The 22913-nt window shown below is 42.9% G+C and overlaps 2 protein-coding genes and 1 long non-coding RNA gene across 7 annotated transcripts in view; 1 reads left to right on the top strand and 2 right to left on the bottom strand.

Annotated features, from left to right (window-relative positions):
* gabbr1b (gamma-aminobutyric acid (GABA) B receptor, 1b) overlaps positions 1 to 22913 on the bottom strand; it is a 131709-nt gene that overhangs the window by 27028 nt on the left and 81768 nt on the right. Inside the window, exons 10-15 of one of the 2 annotated variants that reach the window (XM_026155857.2) lie at positions 20866 to 21016; positions 20130 to 20262; positions 17078 to 17194; positions 14743 to 14853; positions 14230 to 14323; positions 13871 to 13998 (exon numbers count right to left, since the gene is read on the bottom strand). In XM_026155857.2, coding sequence (XP_026011642.1) covers positions 13871 to 13998; positions 14230 to 14323; positions 14743 to 14853; positions 17078 to 17194; positions 20130 to 20262; positions 20866 to 21016 — 734 coding nt within the window. The remainder of the gene's footprint in view (positions 1 to 13870; positions 13999 to 14229; positions 14324 to 14742; positions 14854 to 17077; positions 17195 to 20129; positions 20263 to 20865; positions 21017 to 22913) is intronic. The other variant, XM_026155858.2, reaches the window with a different exon arrangement.
* LOC145423609 (uncharacterized) overlaps positions 1 to 22913 on the top strand; it is a 183136-nt gene that overhangs the window by 104729 nt on the left and 55494 nt on the right. The window lies entirely within an intron of this gene.
* LOC145423695 (uncharacterized) lies at positions 956 to 3458 on the bottom strand. 4 transcript variants are annotated; one of them, XM_080296441.1, is made up of 6 exons: positions 3300 to 3436; positions 2948 to 3110; positions 2344 to 2445; positions 1761 to 1935; positions 1451 to 1616; positions 956 to 1298 (listed from the first exon to the last, which is right to left on the bottom strand). In XM_080296441.1, exons 3-5 carry the CDS (start codon positions 2396 to 2398, stop codon positions 1451 to 1453), a joined length of 396 nt encoding a protein of 131 aa, XP_080152567.1. In that variant the 5' UTR covers positions 2399 to 2445; positions 2948 to 3110; positions 3300 to 3436; the 3' UTR covers positions 956 to 1298. The 4 variants fall into 4 exon arrangements, with proteins under 4 accessions (XP_080152567.1, XP_080152564.1, XP_080152565.1 ...); XM_080296438.1 differs by having other exon boundaries at positions 2344 to 2490; positions 3300 to 3434; XM_080296439.1 differs by lacking the exon at positions 2948 to 3110 and having other exon boundaries at positions 3300 to 3458.

Raw genomic sequence — 22913 nt, 5'->3', positions numbered from 1 at the left:
GGGAGAAAACAAGATCCACTCTGTGGCCCTTTGTTTGAGTGGGGGCAGAAACACTCACACTGCTGCTTAAAGTTAAAAGACTCAGTGATAGCGATGAGCTCTGCAGCAGTGTTACAGGATGCATCATCAATATGAAAGTTTAAATCTCCCAGTATTATAACTTTCTCCAATTTAATGATGGAAGGTCGTTAAATTCAGTTAGAAAGACCCTGGCAGGTCCAGGAGGTTGATAGATTAAAATACAATGAAAGGTTTTCAGAGAACCGACCTTCATCATCTGTGATTCAAATGAAGAAAAAGAGTCCGAGGTCATCAGTCTGTATGTGAGTCTGTCCTGGTAAACAGCAGCAAGTCCTCCACCATGTCCCAAAAGATGCGGAGTTCCAATGACAGAGCAGCCAGCCGGGCAGATTTCATTCAAGTAAACATAATCCTTACGGTTCTGCCACATCTCACTCAGACACATAAAATCTAATAAAATTTAATAAAGAGATCATTTAGAATAAATATTTTGTTCATTGTGGAGCGAACATTAAGCAGGGCGAACCGAACAGATGATGGTTTATCTGCGAAATCAACACTGTTAGACATTTTATTGTATTTTTACAGCAACTTACTGGCAACACTATTGCCAGTAAGTTACTGTAATTACTAATCTACAGTATCTTTACTGTTGTGATGTTTTACAGTTCAACCACTTTACTGTAAACATATATTACAGTATAACAGCTTTACTGTAAACGTGGTTTACAGTTAGAAAGACTTACCGTGATTAAGTTTTATAGTATCACTGTACTGCAAATGTGGTTTATGGTATAACACTGTAATTGTGTACAGTATAATTTGTTTAGACTGTAATTGTGTTTTACAGCAAATAAAAATAATGTTAACATTCATATTCAATATAAGAACATTTACAAAAAACAATATAATTCAATAAAGTAGTCTCAGAATAGTGAATTAAACCAACATTTATTGTTGATATTTTTTTTAACAAGGAAAACATTTTTCAACTGAATAAAAACAATGTCAATAACCAAAATAAATAGAAGCGTACATGAAAACTACACAGTCCTTCACCTTTCCGTGTCTGATTTTTTTAAGGAAAACAGTTTTTCATTCCACTAAAAACAGGACAAACCCACCAGCATGAACATTAAATAAACTATTACAATTGTAAAACAAAAATCATTTACAAAATGTAATAATTATCAGTGGGTCCCAGGAAATAGAATGTGACATGGGATTTAGATTTCCGTTACCAGGATGGTCGGGTTCAGCGTAGTCTTTATCACCACCTGTCAAAGACACATCATCAATATTCATGTTTGCTCAGGTTATTCACTTGTTCACATCTGTCTGAGATCATTCATACTGTTGTATGGATGTGTGTACAGTATGTATATAATTATCAGCTATGTAAAAGATATTATCATCTCTGTATTCTTACCTAGTTGGAAGTCCTCCATTCAAACTCAGAGAGCCGCTGGAGGAAGGTGGTGATCCGAGGGCTGATGCTTGTAACCTTCCTCTTTACGACACGACCTGTCTTGCAGCTTGTACCAAGTTTTGCAGGGCATTTTGTTCCCATGTCTGGATTGATCCTCACAAAGAACCTTTTAACGGAAAAAAGGCTGCTTTAATTTCAAAATTAAAACATACATTACAGCAATCACCTATATGTTTCTGCAACTGTAGTCAAGCTATCACATATATTTCATTCTTAAATGGTGTAAGCTTTAATGGTGTAAAGTATTTACCTCTGTATCATCTCCTGTGTGATGGACGCTGACTCCTGATACTCAAGGTTGAAAACGTAGTATGACGCAAAGAAGACAGCAAGGGTGCTGGCAAAGTCATGCATCTGCTCAGGCTCATAAAATACCTTGCCCTCCAAACTGATCATCCAGCGGCTTGCAGACATGAAATTATTCCCTAAAAACAGACAAGAGTCCAATAAGACAATGTGCTCACCCTTACAAATAAGGTTTCCACAAGAATGCTGGATAGCAGGCCTCACACTGTACAAAAATAGAATCCACACAGTTTGCTGCTATTTCTCTTATTATTTATTATGTAATGAAAATTGTGATCAATTACAGGAAAAAACTGCCTAATGTTTTGGCATTTTGGCCTGTGCTGAAATGTTAGGCTGTTTTTTCCTGTTGGTCATTGTGTATAATAAATAATAAGAGAAACAGCAGCAAACTGTGTGTATTCTATTTTTATACAATATAAAACAGACAAACCCCTGTTAAGTAAGTTGTTGTGGGTACAAATACCACAATAATTACATAGATTTTTTACAAAAATATTACAAGAGGATTGAAACTATTTACTTACCAAGCGCTATTACCCTTGGTGTGATGGGTAAGGTCATCTCTCTCTCAACAGACATCTTGGTGGAAAAAGCCTTTAAAACACAAACACTGAGGCTACATCACACTGTCAGCGCAGCCAGCAAGGGCAGGAGGACAGCAATGCACCACACTGGGCGGGAAAAGACAGAGAGACAATTAATTTAATGTTGCATTTATTTAACCCTTGAAAAATATATTTACATAAGTAAATAAAAGAAAAAAAACACACAACCCATCTTTTCCAGAATAATTCAACTAATTGCTCTTTTGACCAACCTAACACAGACGTTACACGGTTTTCCTATGAAAAAGACCCTGGAAGACGTTGTATTAAAGGAAAAAAAACATGCTCCCCTTCCCACTTAAAAAAATAATAAATATTAAACTTAGGTTGGAGTTCCTCGCACCACCAACCTAATGTTATATTAACTTTTTAATGTTGTGTACTGCAGCTCACACAAAATTAAATAAAGCAGGCTAACCTACATGAGCAAGCTCAAAACTGGATAAGATTGTTTTAGCAGTCTCTAAATTTCCAAAAAAAAAAAAGTTGTCTTTCTTTATTCTCATTAAATGTGTATTTTTACCTGCTGCTTTAGCTGAAGCTAAATGTCCCACTGTTAGCGTGGCCAGCTTCTCAATAGTCATAGAACAGAAGCGCAGGAGGACAATGCACCACACTCGGCGGGAAAAAGACAAAGACTGTCGTTGCGCCTGTGTTCCTCGCCCCTCCCCGTGGAAAATATATATCTAAATATATATTTAAATAAGAAAAGAAAAAAACACACACAACCTATTTTTTCCAGAATAATTCAGCTAATGTGCTATTTCGACCAAGCTAACACCGATTTTAAGCCCCCTCCCCCCACACACAATAAATATATATGCTCTTAAGAATTAATAAACGAGTATGTTAGGTAGGAGAGTCCTTTGCATTACCTTATGACGTCCCGTTTGCAGTTTCCACACAGAGGTCCAACAATAACAAGGTGCAAAATCTTTTGTCCTCTCGAGCATATCGTAATGAAGAGTTAACAAAGTTGGACTGTCTTTCCTCTCCTGTCAATCACTGGATCACAGGTCATGTCAGTCAGGATATGGAGTGGTGGTTGGAAGAGGTAGGTGGGTGGGTGGGCGGGGCCAGCATGCATTCAGTGTGTGTTTCACTAAGTTGGGTTGACTAGTTCCCAGAAGAGTTCTGTACATGTTGCACGTTCAGTAAATGAGCAATTCAGTTACTGCTCGACTGAGAAGCCTCCGCCAAATTATTACAATATTCTCCACTGACTGAAGTTTGCCTTTGGCAACGCAGTGGCAAGCACACATTTGCAGCAGCTGTGCATGTGCATACAACTGCATGCAGCAGATTAGATGATCAGAATTCTTGAACCTTACACACAGGCAAGTCCCCTAAAAAGTCAAAACCATAATACTTTCACTGGTATCATACTGACAAATGGCATAGGTTGGAGGAAAATCTGGAAATGGTTGGCAGTGAAAGAGTTAAAATGTAATGCACTATTGCAACCAACCACTGAAAGAGTAAAAATACACAAACAGTATGATGAACCATTCAAATCACATAATACAGTAGCACTACTGCTAATGTGTTAACGGTAGGTATAACTACTACCGCAATTTTAAAAAATACAGTAAGTAAATGTAAATAACCTTAATATACCCATAATGCAAAGCAAATTACAGTAATTAACTGTAGAAATGTTTTCAGGTAAGTTACTGGGCATTTTGTGGTATTTTACTGTGAAAAATACAGCAAAGGTTAACAGTGAACAGCTGAATGCAGCGGCACTTGAATTAAACACCTGTGCACACCTGTGGACCTTCTGGGCAGGGTTACGACTCTGTCATGGGCAAAACGGAGAGTAGCATGCACTCAGGTGGGGAACACACCAAAGGAGGAGAAAAAAGTTTTCCTGTAGCTCTTCCAGCTGCCACAGTAGCTCTCCATTGAATCTTTGATGTTTAACAGTGTAACCCGATCATAAATTGAAGCAGCAGAAGCAAAGTCAGAACACAAAAGAGAAAAAACTATATTGCAAACGACGATTGACGACAGTGAAAAACTACACTGCGAGACCTGGAGGGGCGTGATTGGGAGGAACGGACTCCCTGATCTGAAACCCGAGCAGTGTTTTGTTATTGGACTTCTGTGCAAATCACAGTTTGGCCATAACAAACACCTTGTTCGAACATAAGAGTGTCCATAAGTGCACGTGGCACGAGGATGCTCTAGGCCACACTTTGATGATCGATTTTGTAATCGTATCACCAGACCTGCGACCATATGTTCTGGACACTCGGGTAAAGAGAGGGGATGAGCTGTCAACTGATCACCACCTGGTGGTGAGTTGGATCAGGTGGCGGGGGAGGACGCTGGACAGACCTGGTGCACCTTCAGGCAGTGGCTGAAGCAAAAACTCGGGTGTGGGGGGAGTTCGGCGAGGCCATGGAAAAAGACTTTCGGACTGCCTCGAAGAGATTCTGGCAAACCGTCAGGCGTCGCAGGAGGGAAAAGCGGTATTCTGCTGCACTGTGTATAGTGCTGGTGGAGCGCTGCTGACTTCAACTGAGAAAATTGTCGGGCGGTGGAAGGAATACTTCGAGGACCTCCTTAATCCCACTGACACGTCTTCCGAGGAGGAAGCAGAGTCTGGGGATGAGGGGAATGACCCACCAATTTCCAGGAGCGAAGTCACTGAGGCAGTTAAACAACTCCTTGGTGGCAGAGCCCCTGGTGTGGATGAGGTCCGCCCCGAGTTCCTGAAGGCTCTGGAGGCTCAAGAGAGAGCTGTGCGTAAAAGCGAAGCTCTCAATTTACCGGTCACGAGCTGTGGGTAGTGACCGAAAGAACGAGATCACGGTGGTGGAAATGAGCTTCCTCCGAAGGGTGGCTGGCCTCTCCCTTAGAGATAGGGTGAGAAGTTCAGCCATCCGGGAGGGGCTCAGAGTAGAACCGCTGCTCCTCCACATCGAAAGGAGCCAGCTGAGGTGGTTCGGGCATCTGACAAGGATGCCTCCTGGGTGAAGTTTTCCGGGCATGTCCCACCGGGAGGAGGCCCCGGGGCAGACCCAGGACACGCTGGAGAGATAATGGCTGTATCCCAATTCAGGGTCTGCAGCCTTAAAGGCTGCCTTTTAAGGCCGATTACGTCACAGCGATGCGACGAAGGCTGTCCCAATTCAAAGGCTGCCGAAATGCAGCCCTCAAATGCCTTCTCTTGTGCTATTTTGTAGCAGTGTATACACCTGAGACTGTCACCTGTCTGTCTGTCCTTCACTCTCTCTCTTTTTCTTTCTCTCTGATTGTGTAATAAAAGTATGAACATGTATTTATAAGTTACACTTGTGTTTGAATCCTGCAGCTTATCACACATTTGATTTCCATGTGTGACAACTGCAAGTGTCCAGAGTGAGGACAGAATGAGGGACCCACTGCTGCACATCATCTGTGAGGCTTTGCACCCCTGATGATCCACCAGGACAAACTCAGCAGTGTGTGAGGCAGAGGAGGAGGAAGAGCCAGCAGCAGCTGGAAAGATGGAGAGAATAGACAGACTGTTCCCTGTTTGTGAAGGACTGCTAGAAAAGTTTAAAATAACTAATTGTCTGTGCTGAATCAGTCTTATTAGGCAATGTTCAAATAATTTTATCATTCCAGTGTTTTCAGTGTGGAAGAAAGTACTCAGGGCCTTCAAGTTACACACTATGAAAGGCAGAAACAAGTTTAATATTCAGAAACCTAAAGTATGTATCAGCAGCAGAATGGACCTAAAAATAAATGTTTGTTTCAGTTCTATGAAGCTTTGAGTATTTTGGATTAGTAGTACTGCTGTGTTTGTTGCAACATATTGCTGTAATTGTTTATTTGCTTTATATATTCTGAGGTAAGTTCATCTATAGTGTTACATCATGTTCTATAAGGATGTTGTGTTTGTATACTTTCTGCCCAGTTTGACCCATTTAGCAGCAGAGATGGGCAGTGACGTGTTACTGTAATCCGATTACTTTTTTCAAGTAACGAGTAAAGTAAGGGATCACTATTGCAAAAATGGTAATTAGATTACCGTTACTTTCCCATAGGAACGCTGCGTTACTAAAACCGTGATTTTTTTGCGAGAGTGTCTCATGACAGTGACGTAAGCAAGTGCGATGTTCGTGACAACAGCTGTGTGCAGATCAACAATGGATCATATATCGAGTGCGTGAGAGAGTATGAGCATGCAGCGTTTAAAGCGTGGAAGCACTGACCTTAATTTAAGTTTGATTCCATAAAAAGTGACAAAAACATTAGCGTCCGCTGTTCGTGGGAAGAAAACTTCTTTTTACAGCGAAAAAAACCCTAAACTTCCAAGCAAACACCGAGTGCGCTACGACGTAATGGGAAATTCACAGAGAAACTCGCGGATTCTTCAACTGACCGCTGCGGCACACCTGTACCATGGTAAACCTCCGCCTACCCAACTCCTGCTTTACAGGTGAAAATAGAGCAAAAGGACCGCTAGTGTTTGATTTTATTTATTTTCTGCTGTGTTTTACTTGCATCTGTTTGAAAGAGTGAGTATAAACACAAAAAAAAATATTTTATTTTATGTGCTGGAATGTGCAGAAAATAGGTTTAAACAAATTTCTTCCAGTCAGAGAATGTTGCATATAATTTAATTTTTGCTTGATGCATAAAGTGAAAATATTAAAAGTATAAAACAAGTTAAAAAAAGACACTTTTCCATTTGATTACATTTTGTATGATGGATTATGCAGAAAAAGTAGAATTGGGCTGACAGATCTATTGCTTTATCACCTATTCGGGTTTTAAATCGTGTTTTTAAAAAGTAACTAAGTAATTAATTACTTTTGAAAATAAGTAATCAGTAAAGTAACGGGATTACTCTTTTGGGGAAGTAATCAGTAATTAGTTACTGATTACTTTTTTCAAGTAACTTGACCAACACTGTTTAGCAGAAGTCAGCCTGTTTAAGGCTCTGATATCTATTCTGTATGACTTAAAGCAGTTATGACATGGTCTGATTTTCTCACCCAATAAAAGAATATTTAATATATCAGTGTACTCAGTGTTATCACAGCTCGTACATTTCCTTTTTACAAAAGCACTGAGCAAAATTTAGTAATGCCAACATAATAAATTAACAATATTTGTCTCTTATATATAATATATCTATTTGTACACTGTCAAAGATACTTGTCTTTGAGTGAAGATATAAAGTGATAGGAAATATAAATAACTGCAACTTGAATGTTTACTGAAGCTCAGTATTTGACACAGAGTTCAAGTTCACTGCTGTAATAACTGACCATGATTAATATGATACTAACTTTAATATTGGCCATTTTATATTTACATTTACATTACAATGTAGCTTGCCATCACCAGTGTGTGAATGTGTGTGTGAATGGGTGGATGACTGAATGTAGTGTAAAGCACTTCAGGGTCCCTAAGGACCCTGAAGTGCTCCAAACAAATACAGGCCTTTTACCATGACTTTAGTGTCATGAACATCCATGAACATCCATCCATCCATCCATCTTCATCCGCTTTGTCCGGGGCCGGGTCGCGGGGGCAGCAGCCTAAGCAAAGAGGCCCAGACCTCCCTCTCCCCAGCCACCTCCTCCAGCTTATCCGGGGGAATACCAAGGCGTTCCCAGGCCAGCCGAGAGATATAATCTCTCCAGCGTGTCCTGGGTCTGCCCCGGGGCCTCCTCCCGGTGGGACATGCCTGGAACACCTCACCCAGGAGGCGCCCAGGGGGCATCCTTGTCAGATGCCCGAACCACCTCAGCTGGCTCCTTTCGATGTGGAGCAGCAGCTGCTCTACTCTGAGCCCCTCCCGGATGGCCGAACTTCTCACCCTATCTCTAAGGGAGAGGCCAGCCACCCTTCGGAGGAAGCTCATTTCTGCCGCTTGTATCCGCGATCTCGTTCTTTCGGTCACTACCCACAGCTCGTGGCCATAGGTGAGGGTAGGGACGTAGATCGACCGGTAAATTGAGAGCTTCGCTTTTACACTCAGCTCCCTCTTCACCACGACGTGTCATGAACAACATTAGCTAATTTTTATTTACTAACTAATCTTAAAATGACTGTTCAGTAAGGAAATGAAGCCCAACAATCATGTTTTACAGTCCCGTGGTCTCAGCCTCCGATACTTATCAAATCACACAAAGCTCATGTGAAAACAAACAAAAGATTTTCTCTTTCATTTCTGTCAAACAATGCTGTATGAAACATTTCCAGCGGTTGGTGTCATGGTTGCTAGGCAACCTGGGCAACGCGACGGAGGCTAGACCGTCCCATTTCACAAGCCTCACACTTCCAGCCTTAGCGGTCTTTGAGGATTTCAATTAACAGTAGATATGCAAAGTTATGCTACAATGTTATTGATTAACTCAGTAGTGTATATATAAACTCATTAAAAATACTTCCAGCTGTAACATTAAAATTAAAAAAATGACTCAGTAGTAATGAATGAATATTGTACAGCATATGTGAGCTGGAATGCTGATTCAGCATACAAAGTACAAAGTACACAGGATCTGCGATTCTACTGCCAAGAGCAGAAAATACAAATAAATGTGAAACTTTTCTTTTTTTTTGGTTCATAAATGTTCAGATTATTGACATAATTAAGGATCAGCAGCCTTTTTCAGTAGGGATGGGTATTGATAAGATTTTCACGATTCCGATTCCATTTTCTATTCTGTTTAACAATTCGATTCTTTATCGATTCTTTTTAAAAAAGGAGATCACTAAGGTCGATTAGCTTAGAACTTTGTTTTATATCTTCTCTTTGAACAAGATAGAAATTTAAGAGTAACATGGCCTTACAAACCTAACAGTGAGATCCAGCCTACGGCTCTTCAATGAGGGTCCCCAGGAAAAAAAATTGTAGATGTAAAATAATAAAATAAATATTCTTCTGTAGCAACAACAAAGTATAACATAAATTATTCAGTAGCAATTACACAAGAATATCCAGTAATGTCCCTGCCTACAATTAAACACATTCACTTATCTAAACTCAGGGGCATCTGCTGTGGCAAATGGGTTCAAGCCTTTTACCACAAACTTAGTCACTGCTTGGTGACATTCGTCTATCCTGGCCTGAAAGGAGACGCTACCGGTAGACTGCAGCGAGAACTGCCAGCATCTGAGCCAGACTCTGTCTCTCTCATCATGGTCGCCTAAATGCACAGTAATGGCATGTTTGTAATAAGGCAGATCACGCTAACATAATATGCACTGTTAGTTGATTATTTACCTGCTGCATTAACGGGAGAGGACGTGCAAACGTTACCGCTGCTGCTGGGTTGAGATCCACGAGTCCGGAGCGGAATTAAAAACACAACATTCATTTGAGGTTATCGCGTGTTTTGTGACCAAATGCTTTTGCATATTCGTAGTGTTTCCTCCCTTAAATGAAATATCTACTTTGCAAGTATTGCAAGTTTCCCCGTTGTCATCCGTTCTCGTAAAGTATAATCAAACTTTTGAGCGTTTGAGCCGCCGTGTTTCCTGCCAGGTAAATGACGCTCCGCAACGTGGTGACGTCATTCGGGGCGACTGGAATCGATAAGGGAATCGTTTGCAAAAATGGCAAACAATTCCAAGGAATTGAAACAGTGGGAACCGGTTTTCAACAAGAACTGGTTTTCGATACCCATCCATCCATCCATCTTCATCCGCTTTATCCGAGGCCGGGTCGCGGGGGCAGCAGCCTAAGCAAAGAGGCCCAGACCTCCCTCTCCCCAGCCACCTCCTCCAGCTTATCCGGGGGAACACCAAGGCGTTCCCAGGCCAGCCGAGAGATATAATCTCTCCAGCGTGTCCTGGGTCTGCCCCGGGGCCTCCTCCCGGTGGGACATGCCTGGAACACCTCACCCAGGAGGCGCCCAGGGGGCATCCTTGTCAGATGCCCGAACCACCTCAGCTGGCTCCTTTCGATGTGGAGCAGCAGCTGCTCTACTCTGAGCCCCTCCCGGATGGCCGAACTTCTCACCCTATCTCTAAGGGAGAGGCCAGCCACCCTTCGGAGGAAGCTCATTTCTGCCGCTTGTATCCGCGATCTCGTTCTTTCGGTCACTACCCACAGCTCGTGGCCATAGGTGAGGGTAGGGATGTAGATCGACCGGTAAATTGAGAGCTTCGCTTTTACACTCAGCTCCCTCTTCACCACGACGGACCGGTGCAGCGTCTCCATTACTGCATCTGCAGCCCTAATCCGTCTGTCGATCTCCGGCTCCCTTCTCCCATCACTCGCGAACAAGACCCCGAGATACTTGAACCCCTCCACTTGGGGCAGGAACTCATCCCCGACCCGGAGTGGGCACTCCACCCTTTTCCGGATGAGAACCATGGCCTCAGATTTGGAGGTGCTGATCCTCATTCCCGCTGCTTCACACTCGGCTGCGAACCGTTCCAGTGTGAGCTGGAGGCCCTCACCCGATGAAGCCAACAGAACCACATCATCCGCAAAAATCAGAGATGAGATTCTGAGGCCACCAAAGCGAAAGCCCTCCGCCACTTGGCTGCACCTAGAAATCCTGTCCATAAAAATTATGAACAGAATCAATGACAAAGGGCAGCCCTGGCGGAGCCCATCACCCACCGGGAACGAGTCCGACTTATTGCCGGCAATGCGAACCAAGCTCTTGAAACGGTTGTATAGGGATCGAATGGCCCGTAGCAATGGGTAGCATACTCCCGCAACACCTCCCACAGGACACCCCGAGGGACACGGTCGAATGCCGTCTCCAAGTCCACAAAACACATGTAGACTGGTTGGGCAAACTCCCATGCACCCTCAAGTATCCTCGAGAGGATAAAGAGCTGGTCCAGTGTTCCGCGACCAGGACGAAAACCGCATTGTTCCTCCTGTATCCGAGGTTCGACTAGCGGACGAACTCTCCCTTCCAGCACCCTGGCATAGACTTTCCCAGGGAGGCTGAGGAGTGTGATCCCCCTGTAGTTGGAACACACCCTCCGGTCCCCCTTCTTAAAGATGGGGACCACCACCCCGGTCTGCCAGTCCACAGGTACTGCCCCTGATCTCCACGCAACATTGTAGAGGCGTGTCAACCAGGACAGCCCTACAACGTCCAGAGCCTTCAGGAACTCGGGGCGGACCTCATCCACACCAGGGGCTCTGCCACCAAGGAGTTGTTTAACTGCCTCAGTGACCTCGCCCCCAGAAATTGGCGGGTCATTCCCCTCATCCCCAGACTCTGCTTCCTCCTCGGAAGACGTGTCAGTGGGATTAAGGAGGTCCTCGAAGTATTCCTTCCACTGCCTGACAATTTTCTCAGTCGACGTCAGCAGCGCTCCGCCAGCACTATACACAGTGCAGGTAGAGCACCGCTTTCCCCTCCCTGAGACGCCTGACGGTTTGCCAGAATCTCTTCGAGGCACTGCGAAAGTCTTTTTCCATGGCCTCTCCGAACTCCTCCCACACCCGAGTTTTTGCTTCAGCCACTGCCCGAGCTGCATTCCGCTTGGCCTGTCGATACCTGTCGGCTGGCTCCGGAGTCCCACAGGCTAACCAAGCCCGATAGGACTCCTTCTTCAGCCTGGTGGCTCCCTTCACCTCTGGTGTCCACCATTTGGTTCGGGGATTACCACCACGGCAGGCACCAACCACCTTGCGGCCGCAGCTCAATGCAGCAGCTTCGGCAATGGAGACACTGAACATGGTCCATTCGGACTCAATGTCCCCAGTCTCCCTCGGAATGCTGCTGAAGCTCTGCTGGAGGTATGCGTTGAAGATCTCGCGGACTGGGGCCTCTGCTAGACGTTCCCAGCACACCCTCACTACGCGTTTAGGTGCACCAGGTCTGTCCAGCGTCCTCCCCCGCCACCTGATCCAACTCACCACCAGGTGGTGATCAGTTGACAGCTCAGCCCCTCTCTTTACCCGAGTGTCCAAAACATATGATCGCAGGTCTGCAATCGTATCAGGTCTGATACGATTAAAAAATCGATCATCGACCTACGGCCTAGAGCGTCCTGGTGCCACGTGCACTTATGGACACTCTTATGTTTGAACAAGGTGTTCGTTATGGCCAAACTGTGATTAGCACAGAAGTCCAATAACAAAGCACCGCTCGAGTTCAGATCAGGGAGGCCGTTCCTCCCAATCACGCCCCTCCAGGTCTCGCGGTTGTTACCCACGTGACCATTGAAGTCTCCCAGCAGGACAACAGAGTCTCCAGGTGGGGCACCTTCCAGCACCCCCCCCCCCCGGGACTCTAAGAAGGCTGGGTACTCCGAACTGCCACTTGGCGCATAAGCGCAGATGACAGTCAGGACCCGTTCCCCGACCCTAAGGCGCAGGGAACAAACCCTCTCGTCCACCGGGAAAAACCCCAACATACCGGTAGCAAGCCGAGGAGATATTAGAATACCCACCCCAGCCCGCTGCCTCTCACCAGGGGCAACTCCAAACTGAGACAGAGTCCAGCCCCTCTCCAGGAGACTGATTCCAGAGCCCAAGCCATGCGTAGAGGTGAGCCCGGCTATATCTAGCCGGTACCTCTCAACCTCACGCACTAACTCAGGCTCCTTCCCCACCAGAGAGGTGACATTCCATGTCCCTATTGCCAGTCTTGGCAGCTGGGGGTCGTCCGCCAGGGCCTCCGCTCCTGGCCGCCACCTCGCACGCAATGCACCCAACCCCTATGGCGCCTCCTGCGGGTGGTGGGCCTGCGGGAGGATGGGCCCACGTCTCCTCTTCGGGCTGTTCCCGGCCGGGCCCCATGGACTAAGGCCCGGCCACCAGACGCTCGCCCTCGGGCACCCTCCCCGGGCCTGGCTCCAGGGCGGGGCCCCGGTAACCCTATCCCGGGCAGGGTAAACTGTTCCCTCGATGTTCTTTTCATAAGGGTCTTTCAATACCCATCCCTATTTTTCAGTCTATATGAAGTTCTAAAGATGGCTCCAGAAATTAGTGATTTGTATTGTCAATTAAGTCGTAGTGACAAAACAATATGACTACAAGAGAAGATTGATAGGGAGGTAACTTGCTATATTTTGACCTTTTCCTTTTATCAGGTTGTCTTCCTCATATTTCTTTAGATAGCTCTTACTTTGGCCTTTCTTCACTAAAGGCCAACTTTAGCTAAGCTGCGTGGGACTTTGGGAAGATTAGTTTTATTTTGTGCTTGCAGGTGATTGCTTAAACATCTGTCTTTGATTGTAGGCTAACTTCAACTAATCAGATTAATGAGCCATAGGACATGGGGCCTGTAAAAATAAAAAATAAACCACACCGTGAGGGGTTTTGAATGCTAGCAAGCAGTTAGTGTAGCTAAGTGCTGTGTAGTAACTATTTTTGCCCTCTGAAAAGATATTGCCAGCAAAAACCACCTCCAGGGAGTTGCCACACACACACACACACACACACACACACACACACACACACACACACACACACACACACACACACACACACACACACACACACACACCACTTTAAACTTACGGCAACATTATAGATGGCCATGCCCACAGCACGATGATCATTGATTTTCTCTGTAGAGATGGACTTGGTCTCATAGGCGAGGAAGATGCCAAGCAGCAGTAGTAAGCCTTTATAACCATATACCACACCTGCAGATTAATTCGATAATAGCAGTGAGGAGCAATTCAGCTTGTATTTGCTGTTTTGGAATAGGTAATATATGAAACAGATCCAGTATATGGGTCAGTTTTACTATAAGGACTGCAGTTCTGACTGTCTTTTAACTTGGTTGAAATGCACTGCAAGTGCAAGCAACAATTTTGATAAAAAGAAAATTTGAGAGAAATAGTGAAGGCACGTTGAGCTAGTGTTCTGCTCACCAAGCCAGGTGTTCATCTTTTCTGAGTTGCAGTGCTCCAGTAAGGGCTGGATCAAAACATCAAGATCCCCCTTGGGAGCTTCTCTGGTAAATTTCTGCTCCAATAAAAACACAAGAAAAAGAAAAACAGGTAAACACAATAAACACACAGGTCAAGAACCTCACCAGCTACAAATTCAACAGCCTAGGATTGTGTAATGTTCTAAAAGCCTAAATGTTTGACTGGAAATGAATGTTTGTTTTAGTTAATGAATGTTTGTCTCGCAAGATTTACATGGCTCATGAAGATTTACTCATTAAAGTGCTCCCTTTTTAGTGCATGACAATTTGAAACATTACCATTGGTCTCAATCAAGGTAGCACTATGTTGTATAAAACAAATTTGCAAGGAAAGAAAAGACGTACGAGTCTTATGAAAACAAAGAAAACAAATGTTTACAACTAAAGCAAAGTTATCTACATGGGTACTCACAAAAAACTGTTACAACTAAACCAAAAATGAAAATGCTCATACCTCCACTGTGATGTGCAAAGGATCAACAATCTGCCAGATCATGAGGGACAGGATGTCGATGCCAAGCAGAACGCCAACAGTCGCATAGAGTTTCCATGGTTCCAGGTGCTGCTGGGAAAGAGAGTAGTGGTGATCACTAAAGCAGGATGATGAGGGATCAGAAAAACACATAAATCCTCTCTTTTTGATTTTGTGAGAGAGGGATTTATGAAGCCATAAGTAGACTAGACCAAACTGGATGTGAAAACAATAATCCATCATTAACTGAGGCCAATTCAATCTACCCTCTAAGCACTTAGTCATGGCAGGGGAAGAGACAAAGGGACCATACTGATGATACTCTTTTTCTTTGTTTTACATTTAGAGCTGTTGAGCTGCCACTACTTGAAATATTATTTACACTTTCTATTAACTTAAAATAGACTCTCACATTTCCATGTATTTCTACAGAATCTAATACAAGCATGTTTGTTTATTAGACGGCAATTGCCAGCGGCCTTCCAGTGTAGAGCATAGTGCAGCTAACTTCTCAGATTAACTCTCCAGGAAATTGAATGCACCACTCCATTAAACCATCCCTAAATCCGTTCAATGGAAACGGATTGTGGTAGTAAGTGTCTGTCCCAGAATTCGTGTCCTATAACCAAATTAACTGTTTTTTGAATAAACCAAGATTGCTCAACCTAACCTTAGTCTTGGATGCAATTTTCTCTCATATAAATGTGATGCTATGAGACAGACCATTTTAAAAACAACAAAAAACAAAACAAAAACAAACAAACAGAATCATGGATGCATTTGGCAGGTCATGCTTATTGGTTTCTCTTCTCCTCGCTGTCTCCTGCCTGCCTGGGCGGAGCTCATTATTGGGCTCCCGCCTTTGGCCCACACACCTGCTCTGATTGCCACTTCTTGCTGCTTATTAGTCCTGTCTCCTTGGCCACTATTTGAGGCCGTGAGCGTCTCATAGCAGAGCTGTTGAACAACCTGAGTTTGTGCAGCCCCATCTTAATCTAATTTTTGGTTGCTGTGTATTTGTGGCTTGTATTAATACTCGTTTCTGTATATAGAAAACGGACCAGGACCAGTTTGTGAACCTTGTTCCTAGATCCCTGAGTGCGGCAGTGTGAGCTGGAGCGTAAGAGGCGAAAGTGTGAGTGGCAGAAGAGGAGTGTGTGTGAGCGGAGGAAGTGTGGACATGAGATTGCTGAAGGAGATGTGTGGATTCCCTTTCCCTCATCCCTCGGAGCCTTGGACCCTCCATCCCATCCCACACCTTGTATATATTCTGAACCTTGGTGAAAATTGTAAATAAACTCGTGAACTCTTGTTTTCAGAGCTGTGTCTGCGCCTGAGTCTGTTCGGTCCATTGTGACATTTTCATTAGAAAATAAAGTTTCATTTTATGAAAAGGTCAAGAAAAGGATGGTATTAATATATATATTTTAAATTAACTGAAGAATAAATCTTGTTCTTTATGTCTACTATGTGTAAGTTATGTTTAGGGTTTCTTCTTCCTATTTCTAAGATTAACTAGTTAAACTTTACTTTGTCTGCAACTACATCCATACTGGGATTTCAGGGGTCTGTACACTATTAATGGGAAAAAAAACAAGCCCAGAATCCTTTCCCTAATCTCTGTTTCTACTATAGTCACAGTATGTGTGTTATTTAAAAGTCACACTTTTAAATAACACACAATATTTTCTCTTTAATAACTGAGCAGCAATATAATATTAAACACACTTGTTATTTCAGCCTTTATTTGGGGGGGGGGGGGGGGGGGTAATGGTAATGTTAATGGTAATTAGTCCCATGGAAACATTGCTAGCTTACTTCTTCCACACTATTATTTCAATTCCTGCAGTCAGAATCGCTTTGCTTTCTTTGCCTTGGCAATGCAGACTTTTCCACTTTCTCAGCTTAAACTGGAGACAAATATGTTTCCAGAGATATAGAGATTTAGAGAAGTGGTGTGACGGTATGCAGACAATATAACGATTGCAGGAAGGGAACATGTGCTTGTGGACTTGCAATGAATCTGATTAACTAAAAAGACATATGGTGGTTAAGAACAAATTTAGGTGGTGTTATGAGTCTGACAGTTTTACCCTGAATGTTTCCATGCGCAAATGAGTAAATCTTGTGCAAATTGTGCGGTTACAGCCAAGATTTGTGGTCAACAGGCAGCTTCCCATTTGACTTTACAGTAGAACACTGGAATGCTCTTAGTATTGTACAAGTGTATTTAGTTTTTCAACAAACTGCATAAAGTCCCATAATTCAAATTCAAAGAGCTGTCAAATGTAAAGTTTCAACTCCCTGTCTCATTTACCTTCTTCTTATCCTTCTTTTCATCCTTCTTTGTGAAGACAGTGTGAACCCACCAGATCTTGGTGAACATGCTGCCATATGCAAGACTGAAACCCAGGCCAAGCAGCCACAGGCGAAACTAGTGGAGAAGAAGAGACATGAAAGGTTTTAAGATTACATTGGTTAATATATCAAGTAGATGAATCAAATAAGCTCTTCAGTCATTCTTCATCATTAAGCCCTGTTTGAGTTTGAAATGACAAAAACCCTCTGTGAGGCTGTCAATCCTGTACACAACCCTCTGTGATAGAGCAGTGGTGACCTGCCTGCTATGGGCAGAATAAGTCAGACAACTGACATCACAAGGAAGAGTAAAAGTTTAAGTCAAAGTCTCATCAGGGAGGAAGGAGTAACAATGTTTTACTATAGGATAATATCTGTTTTTCATTCCACTTAAAGAAATCTGAAATAGTTTGAAGACTTCAAAATACAGAACAATTAGTTGCTTTATCTTTTTGTCCCGTTGATACAGAATTTGTCAAGGCCAATTCATTTATACAACAACCAGCCAAGTAGGGCTGGGCTATATCATACCGTTCACGGTAATACCGGTGTAATTTTGGGCAACGATAGGAAAATGAAATATCGCGATAGAATATGGGTAAAACACACAAGAGCAGTGCCTTTGTTTACATACTCACATGGCGGCGACGCAGAATCAGGAGAGCGAAAGTGGATCGTTAAATGAAACGGATGAAGCAGAACTGGTTTGTAAAAATGCTGCAACTTCAGTGGTGTGGAACTTTGTCCGTCAGATACACAACAAAGCACTATTTTTGGTAGAGCATGCTAGCGGGCCGTCGTTATTACTGTGTTGTTTGGAAAATACGGCATACTTAAAATCGATCCTTTGATTTTTCTGAAAATCGACAGTGCCCCTTATAATCCCATGTGCCTTATGTATGAATTCTGGTTGTGTTTACTGACCTGGAAACTATTTTATGTACACGGCGCTTGAAAATCTGTCAAATGTTTTAGTACGACTTTGCTGAGCTATGAAGCCGCACCGCTTGATGGATTGTCGGAGCATCACGGCTATCGTAGGCGGAGCCTCGCGGAGTGATACGTACTGTGCTTCAACATAATGTTACCGTATTGTGTGTGTATAACCTCTTTTTAAGTTTTGTGGATATTTTACATGGTTATGCTGAGGATATGTCGGCCAGTTTCCACTGGAAATGCCTTTTGGTTAAACTGTCAGTGAGGAATTTGCATTTGCACTGTTACATTTTATATAACTTTAATGCACATAAAAAACAGCTGCTTGTTTAAGTGAAAATACATTGATGGGTTTTTTTGCACTAATAAAGTTGTGGAGTTGTAAAGTAATTTTTCTAGTGCCAATTATATCGTCAGTTATATCATTATCGCAAATTTTCAAATGTATATCGTGATAAATATTTTTGGTCATATCGCCCTGCTCTACTTCCAAGTCTAACTGGTGTCATGATCTGGGTATGCTATTTTTTTTCTGTTCCTCTCTCACTTCTTATGAGAATCTTTCACTTTTTAGGTGGAGTTCTGGGTTCCTAGGGTCAACCTATTGGCCGAATCCTTCTGCTTGAGTTGTCCTCCCACCTGCTCTGAATAACCTCATCAAGCCCTGGATGGTACAGGAGGGCACCACCATATTGTCTTAGCCGTCATAGTTGTGTCTCTCCTAGCTACTTCTGCTTCAGTTTCCCATTGACAAACTTACTGTTACTCTGTCTGCCTTCTGATTAGGGGTGGGCGATATAAACGATATACGATAGAAACGATATAAATTTGGCCAACGATAGAGATTTTGACTATATCACTCCATCGCGATAGCGCATGTTGATGATGTCATCAAGCTGCGCCTGTTTGGTCGAAAGCATCGCAGCGGTTACAACCATTATCATCTGCAAATTATGCCAGTCGACAGTCATAGCAAAGAGATGAAGCACTTTAGAAATATGGGAAAGCCAAAAACTGCGCTTCCTCCACTTCCGTAACATTGATTCATTAATGTTGAATTCTCTTGCAGCTGCTCTATTCCCATGTTGTTGCAGTATATTAATAACTAACCCCTTGTATTGTGGATGAATAATCTCAGTTGTTCTCCTGACTGACGTTTGGCCCGTGTATAGCATCCTGCTATGCGATTGCATTTGTCCCTGACCACCAGAATCCCTCACGTTAACTTTTATCGAGTGGAAAAAAAATTGGCGTTCATCCTCCAGCTTCACTGTGCTAATGTTATGCTAACATAGCTGTGTCGCTAGCACAACATTATATACCAGGTAGTCGAACTTCAGTAACCCTGCAAACGCCACTGCTGTTTAGTTTTCTGTCTTCATTTATATTGGAAGTGGTAGCAGAGCTGTACGTTTTAATTAGTTTCAGAAATCTCTCAGTCAGAACATGGTATGTCATGTTTCGGTGGAAACTAGCGAGCTAACTTCCTGTTAACTTCTAACTCCATTTTTAAGTCTCAGTGTTCGTTTGACTTTGGGACTTGAAGCGGAAGGAGTTTTGGACCCAGATTACTCCGCGAAGCTCCTCACTACGGCAGCCGTAATGCTCTGACAATCCATCAAGCAGTGCGGCTTACCAAAGTTGTATTAGAACATTTTTTAACAGATTTTAACAGATTGGTTCGAGGTCAGTAAGCACAACCAAAATTCATACATAAGGCACACTCTCGATTTTTGAGAAAATTAAAGGATTTTAAGTGTGGAAAATACGTTATACAGAAGAAAATAATATATCGCGATATATATCGTTACCGCACATGCTTCAAATTATCCCGTGATATGGATTTTAGGCCATATCGCCCAGCCCTACTTCTGATTGTCAGCCTATGCCTTACCATGCTAACCTGCTCTGCTCCACTCCTGCTGTCCTGTGTTATCCACCTGCCACTCATTTTCTGAATTTTGTAGTTGCCGTTCAGTAAAGAACGATAATTCTAATTAGCACTAGGAAATTAATCATCAGTGTTAAAAGTCTTTAGCTAAATCATTGTGTTAGATGCAACTTTAAAAGTGTACCTGGCAGATGATAGGAAACTGCTTCCTGTGGACATGAAGGCCATCAATACCCAGAGGAAAGACAGCAGCCAGAGACATCATGCAGCCTACTGCTGTCATGTTGTTAAGGTAGGGCTGAGAGTTCTGAATGTACCTGGAGCAACAGCACCAACAGTTATTTTAAAGAAGCAAGTAGAAACATAGTGTATGTATTGGGATGATTACTTTTAAAATGCATTTCACCACAAACCAAAGAATGCATGGCCTTCAGTGGAATTTGTGATGTATTCCACTAGAATACTCATAGTCAATAAAAAGTGAACCCTCTGGTGCTTTGAGCAGTAACGAAACCTCATAAAGGTTTGAACTAAATGCTGACACAGACAGCGAAAATGATTCTTTGCAACACAATGCACACTGTCTCCAATGATGTTACCCTTTCTATGACTACTTGTAGAGTACTTATAGAATATTCTATGATATGACATTTAATTTGTGTCATATCATAGAATATTAACAAAAGATTTAGCTGATTTATTTTTACTGCAGCTCAAAACAAAGTAACTCTCAGTCAGTCCTTGTTTACTTGTTTCAAATGACTCAAAAAGCTTTCTAAATGTTTTGGTTCTTCCTCAGCATCACCATTTCTGCATAGCTCTTGCGTGGGTAGTATCTCGCCTCTTGCATAACAAAAAATGTATTTGCTCTATTGTTTATATAATTAGTACAAAGTGAAAGTAGAGTTGAGTTTTTGTACCTGACGTTGCTGTTGTAAATATTGAAAGTGAGGCAGACAATTCCCAGAAGGATTCCCAACCCAGCAAAGACAGACACAGACACAAAGAGCTTCTGAGACAGGTAGCGAAACTCTTCAATGACCACTGTCTGGTCTGCAGGAGGTCCAGAGCCTAACAGACACACAAAACATGAAGGTTAAGAACACTTTAGGCAACAAAGGACATGAGCAAGTGGGATCAAGGGGAAACTAATTAGCAGAGCAGAAATGCTAAATGCATGCCAGTGTTTGGTCTCCTGTCAGTTTAGTGTCTAGCAAAGCCCATCCTCCAAGAGCCATTAATGTTAGTAGTGAGTCACACACAGCCACATAATATGTGGCCCCATTGGCAAGGTTAATTTACCATTCACATTGCAACCAGCACTAATAGGTACAGAAATGCAGCTCTGGACTAAATGTCTGGATTATTTTTTTATTAACTGATTTCCACGTTGTTCATGAGTCCTTTCCCAGATTTGCAAAGTAACATTATGAATCCAATTCACCTGATTTGGTCCAAATCACAGTAACAAAAGATGCACTGGAAAGGTAATAACAAGACAACCCCTCGAAAACAGAATAGTTTTTTCACATGTTACTAGTTAGTATAGTAGAATGTTATTAGAAAAATATAACAACAGCAAATAAGGACTGTTTGCACCTTATGGCTACAAGTCACAAGAATAGGCTGGTTTTAAATGACAACTGGCAATGATAAAGCATTGTTGGAAAGTTTTGTTTGACTCGGACCTAATATTTAGCATGAAGGGGTTTTTTTGGCTTTCAGGACTTTCAAAGGTTCAGAGTACCCCTGCTATCAGCTGCAGCCAGGGAATCGCTACTGGAAACAGATTTATTGAAATTGTCAGACGTAGGTAGACTTATCAGCAACTGAAAAGTTAACCAACCCGGTGGAGACCTCCAGAGATACATATAAATATACATTTTTAATTGTAGTTATTGTCACAGTCCTGAGTTTTGACCTATTGTTTTGAGTTTGTTTGGGCATTTTGTATTACGTGTTTTGCATTGTTTGGTCTTGTTCATGTTTTAGGGAATTAGGGGATTATTATGTTCAGTTTTGAGAGCCCTGGTGCTAGTTCTTAGTTCTTTGAGTTTTGTTCCGTTTCATGTTCTGTTTGTCCCACTCTCTTTCTGTGTCCGTGTGTCTGTGTTTCTGTGTCTGTCCCGTTCTCTCTCCCTGTGTCCCTCATGCTCGTTTTGTGTCCCTCGCTCTCTACTCTCTACTCTGGATCAATGATTCCACACTGCTCATTGGAAGCACCTGCTGCACCGGCTCCAAAGATGTTCCTTCTTCGAGGTGGAAACGGGGTTCTCATTGTCAGCAATCCTTTCCTCAGCAAGAGACAGTTTTTCTGCCTGAGCCTGCGTCAGCTTTGTTTCTGAGCTGGTTAACTAAAGAACCATTTTTTCTGTCCCTAAGTTGGCTAGTTCTTCTCTGCCAGTACAGACAAGGAATATGAACTATGGACTGTGGCCAGGATGTGGTCCCTGGTTCAGCTGCAGGGGAGAGGTGGAAGAGTGAGCTCAAGAGGCGGTGCCAGGCAGGTGAGTGGACAGGTTGTGGTGATGCGCTGACAAGCTCTCTACTGTTTTAGTGACGCTGGAGTGGAGAGGAAGGAGGCTTCAGACGTGTGCTGGGGAGGAGCAGTAGTGGGACATGCATGTTTGTCAAACCTGTGGAAATACACTGCTGTGTGGCAAAAAGGAATAAAGAGACATTCCGTGCACACTGTGTGTGTGGGGTCTGGTCTTTCCACATATGCCTTCAAGCTGGGCAATAAACAAATGTGTGAAAAAGTGTAATATTATTCAACTGTAACCACTGTTGCTACCATGATATTACTTGCATATTAAGGGGTTTTTACTTTGGTAATTGAGTGGTAATAACTTACTTGCTTCTTAAGACTTAGTGACTACACCCTGATATGATGTAAGAATGCAATCAAACTGTTAACAAAGTGTGATTTTTAGGACACAAAATCCTAACATTAGCTGGTGTAATGCTA

This window comes from Astatotilapia calliptera, chromosome 22 (genome assembly GCF_964374335.1).
Source record: "Astatotilapia calliptera chromosome 22, fAstCal68.1, whole genome shotgun sequence".
NCBI classification, from domain to species: Eukaryota; Metazoa; Chordata; class Actinopteri; order Cichliformes; family Cichlidae; genus Astatotilapia; species Astatotilapia calliptera.
Note: the sequence above shows the minus strand (reverse complement) of the source record. Positions and strands in the feature narration are given on the sequence as shown.

Bases quoted from the DNA above. Each gene is read 5' to 3' on its own strand.
- LOC145423695 (XM_080296439.1), bottom strand. From the start codon at position 2,398: ATGTCTGTTGAGAGAGAGATGACCTTACCCATCACACCAAGGGTAATA. The intron at 1,936-2,343 runs GTAAGTAAATAG...GTCTGTTTTTAG, and splicing joins ACCAAGGGTAATAGCGCTTG to GGAATAATTTCATGTCTGCA. The intron at 1,617-1,760 runs GTAAATACTTTA...TTCCGTTAAAAG, and splicing joins ACACAGGAGATGATACAGAG to GTTCTTTGTGAGGATCAATC.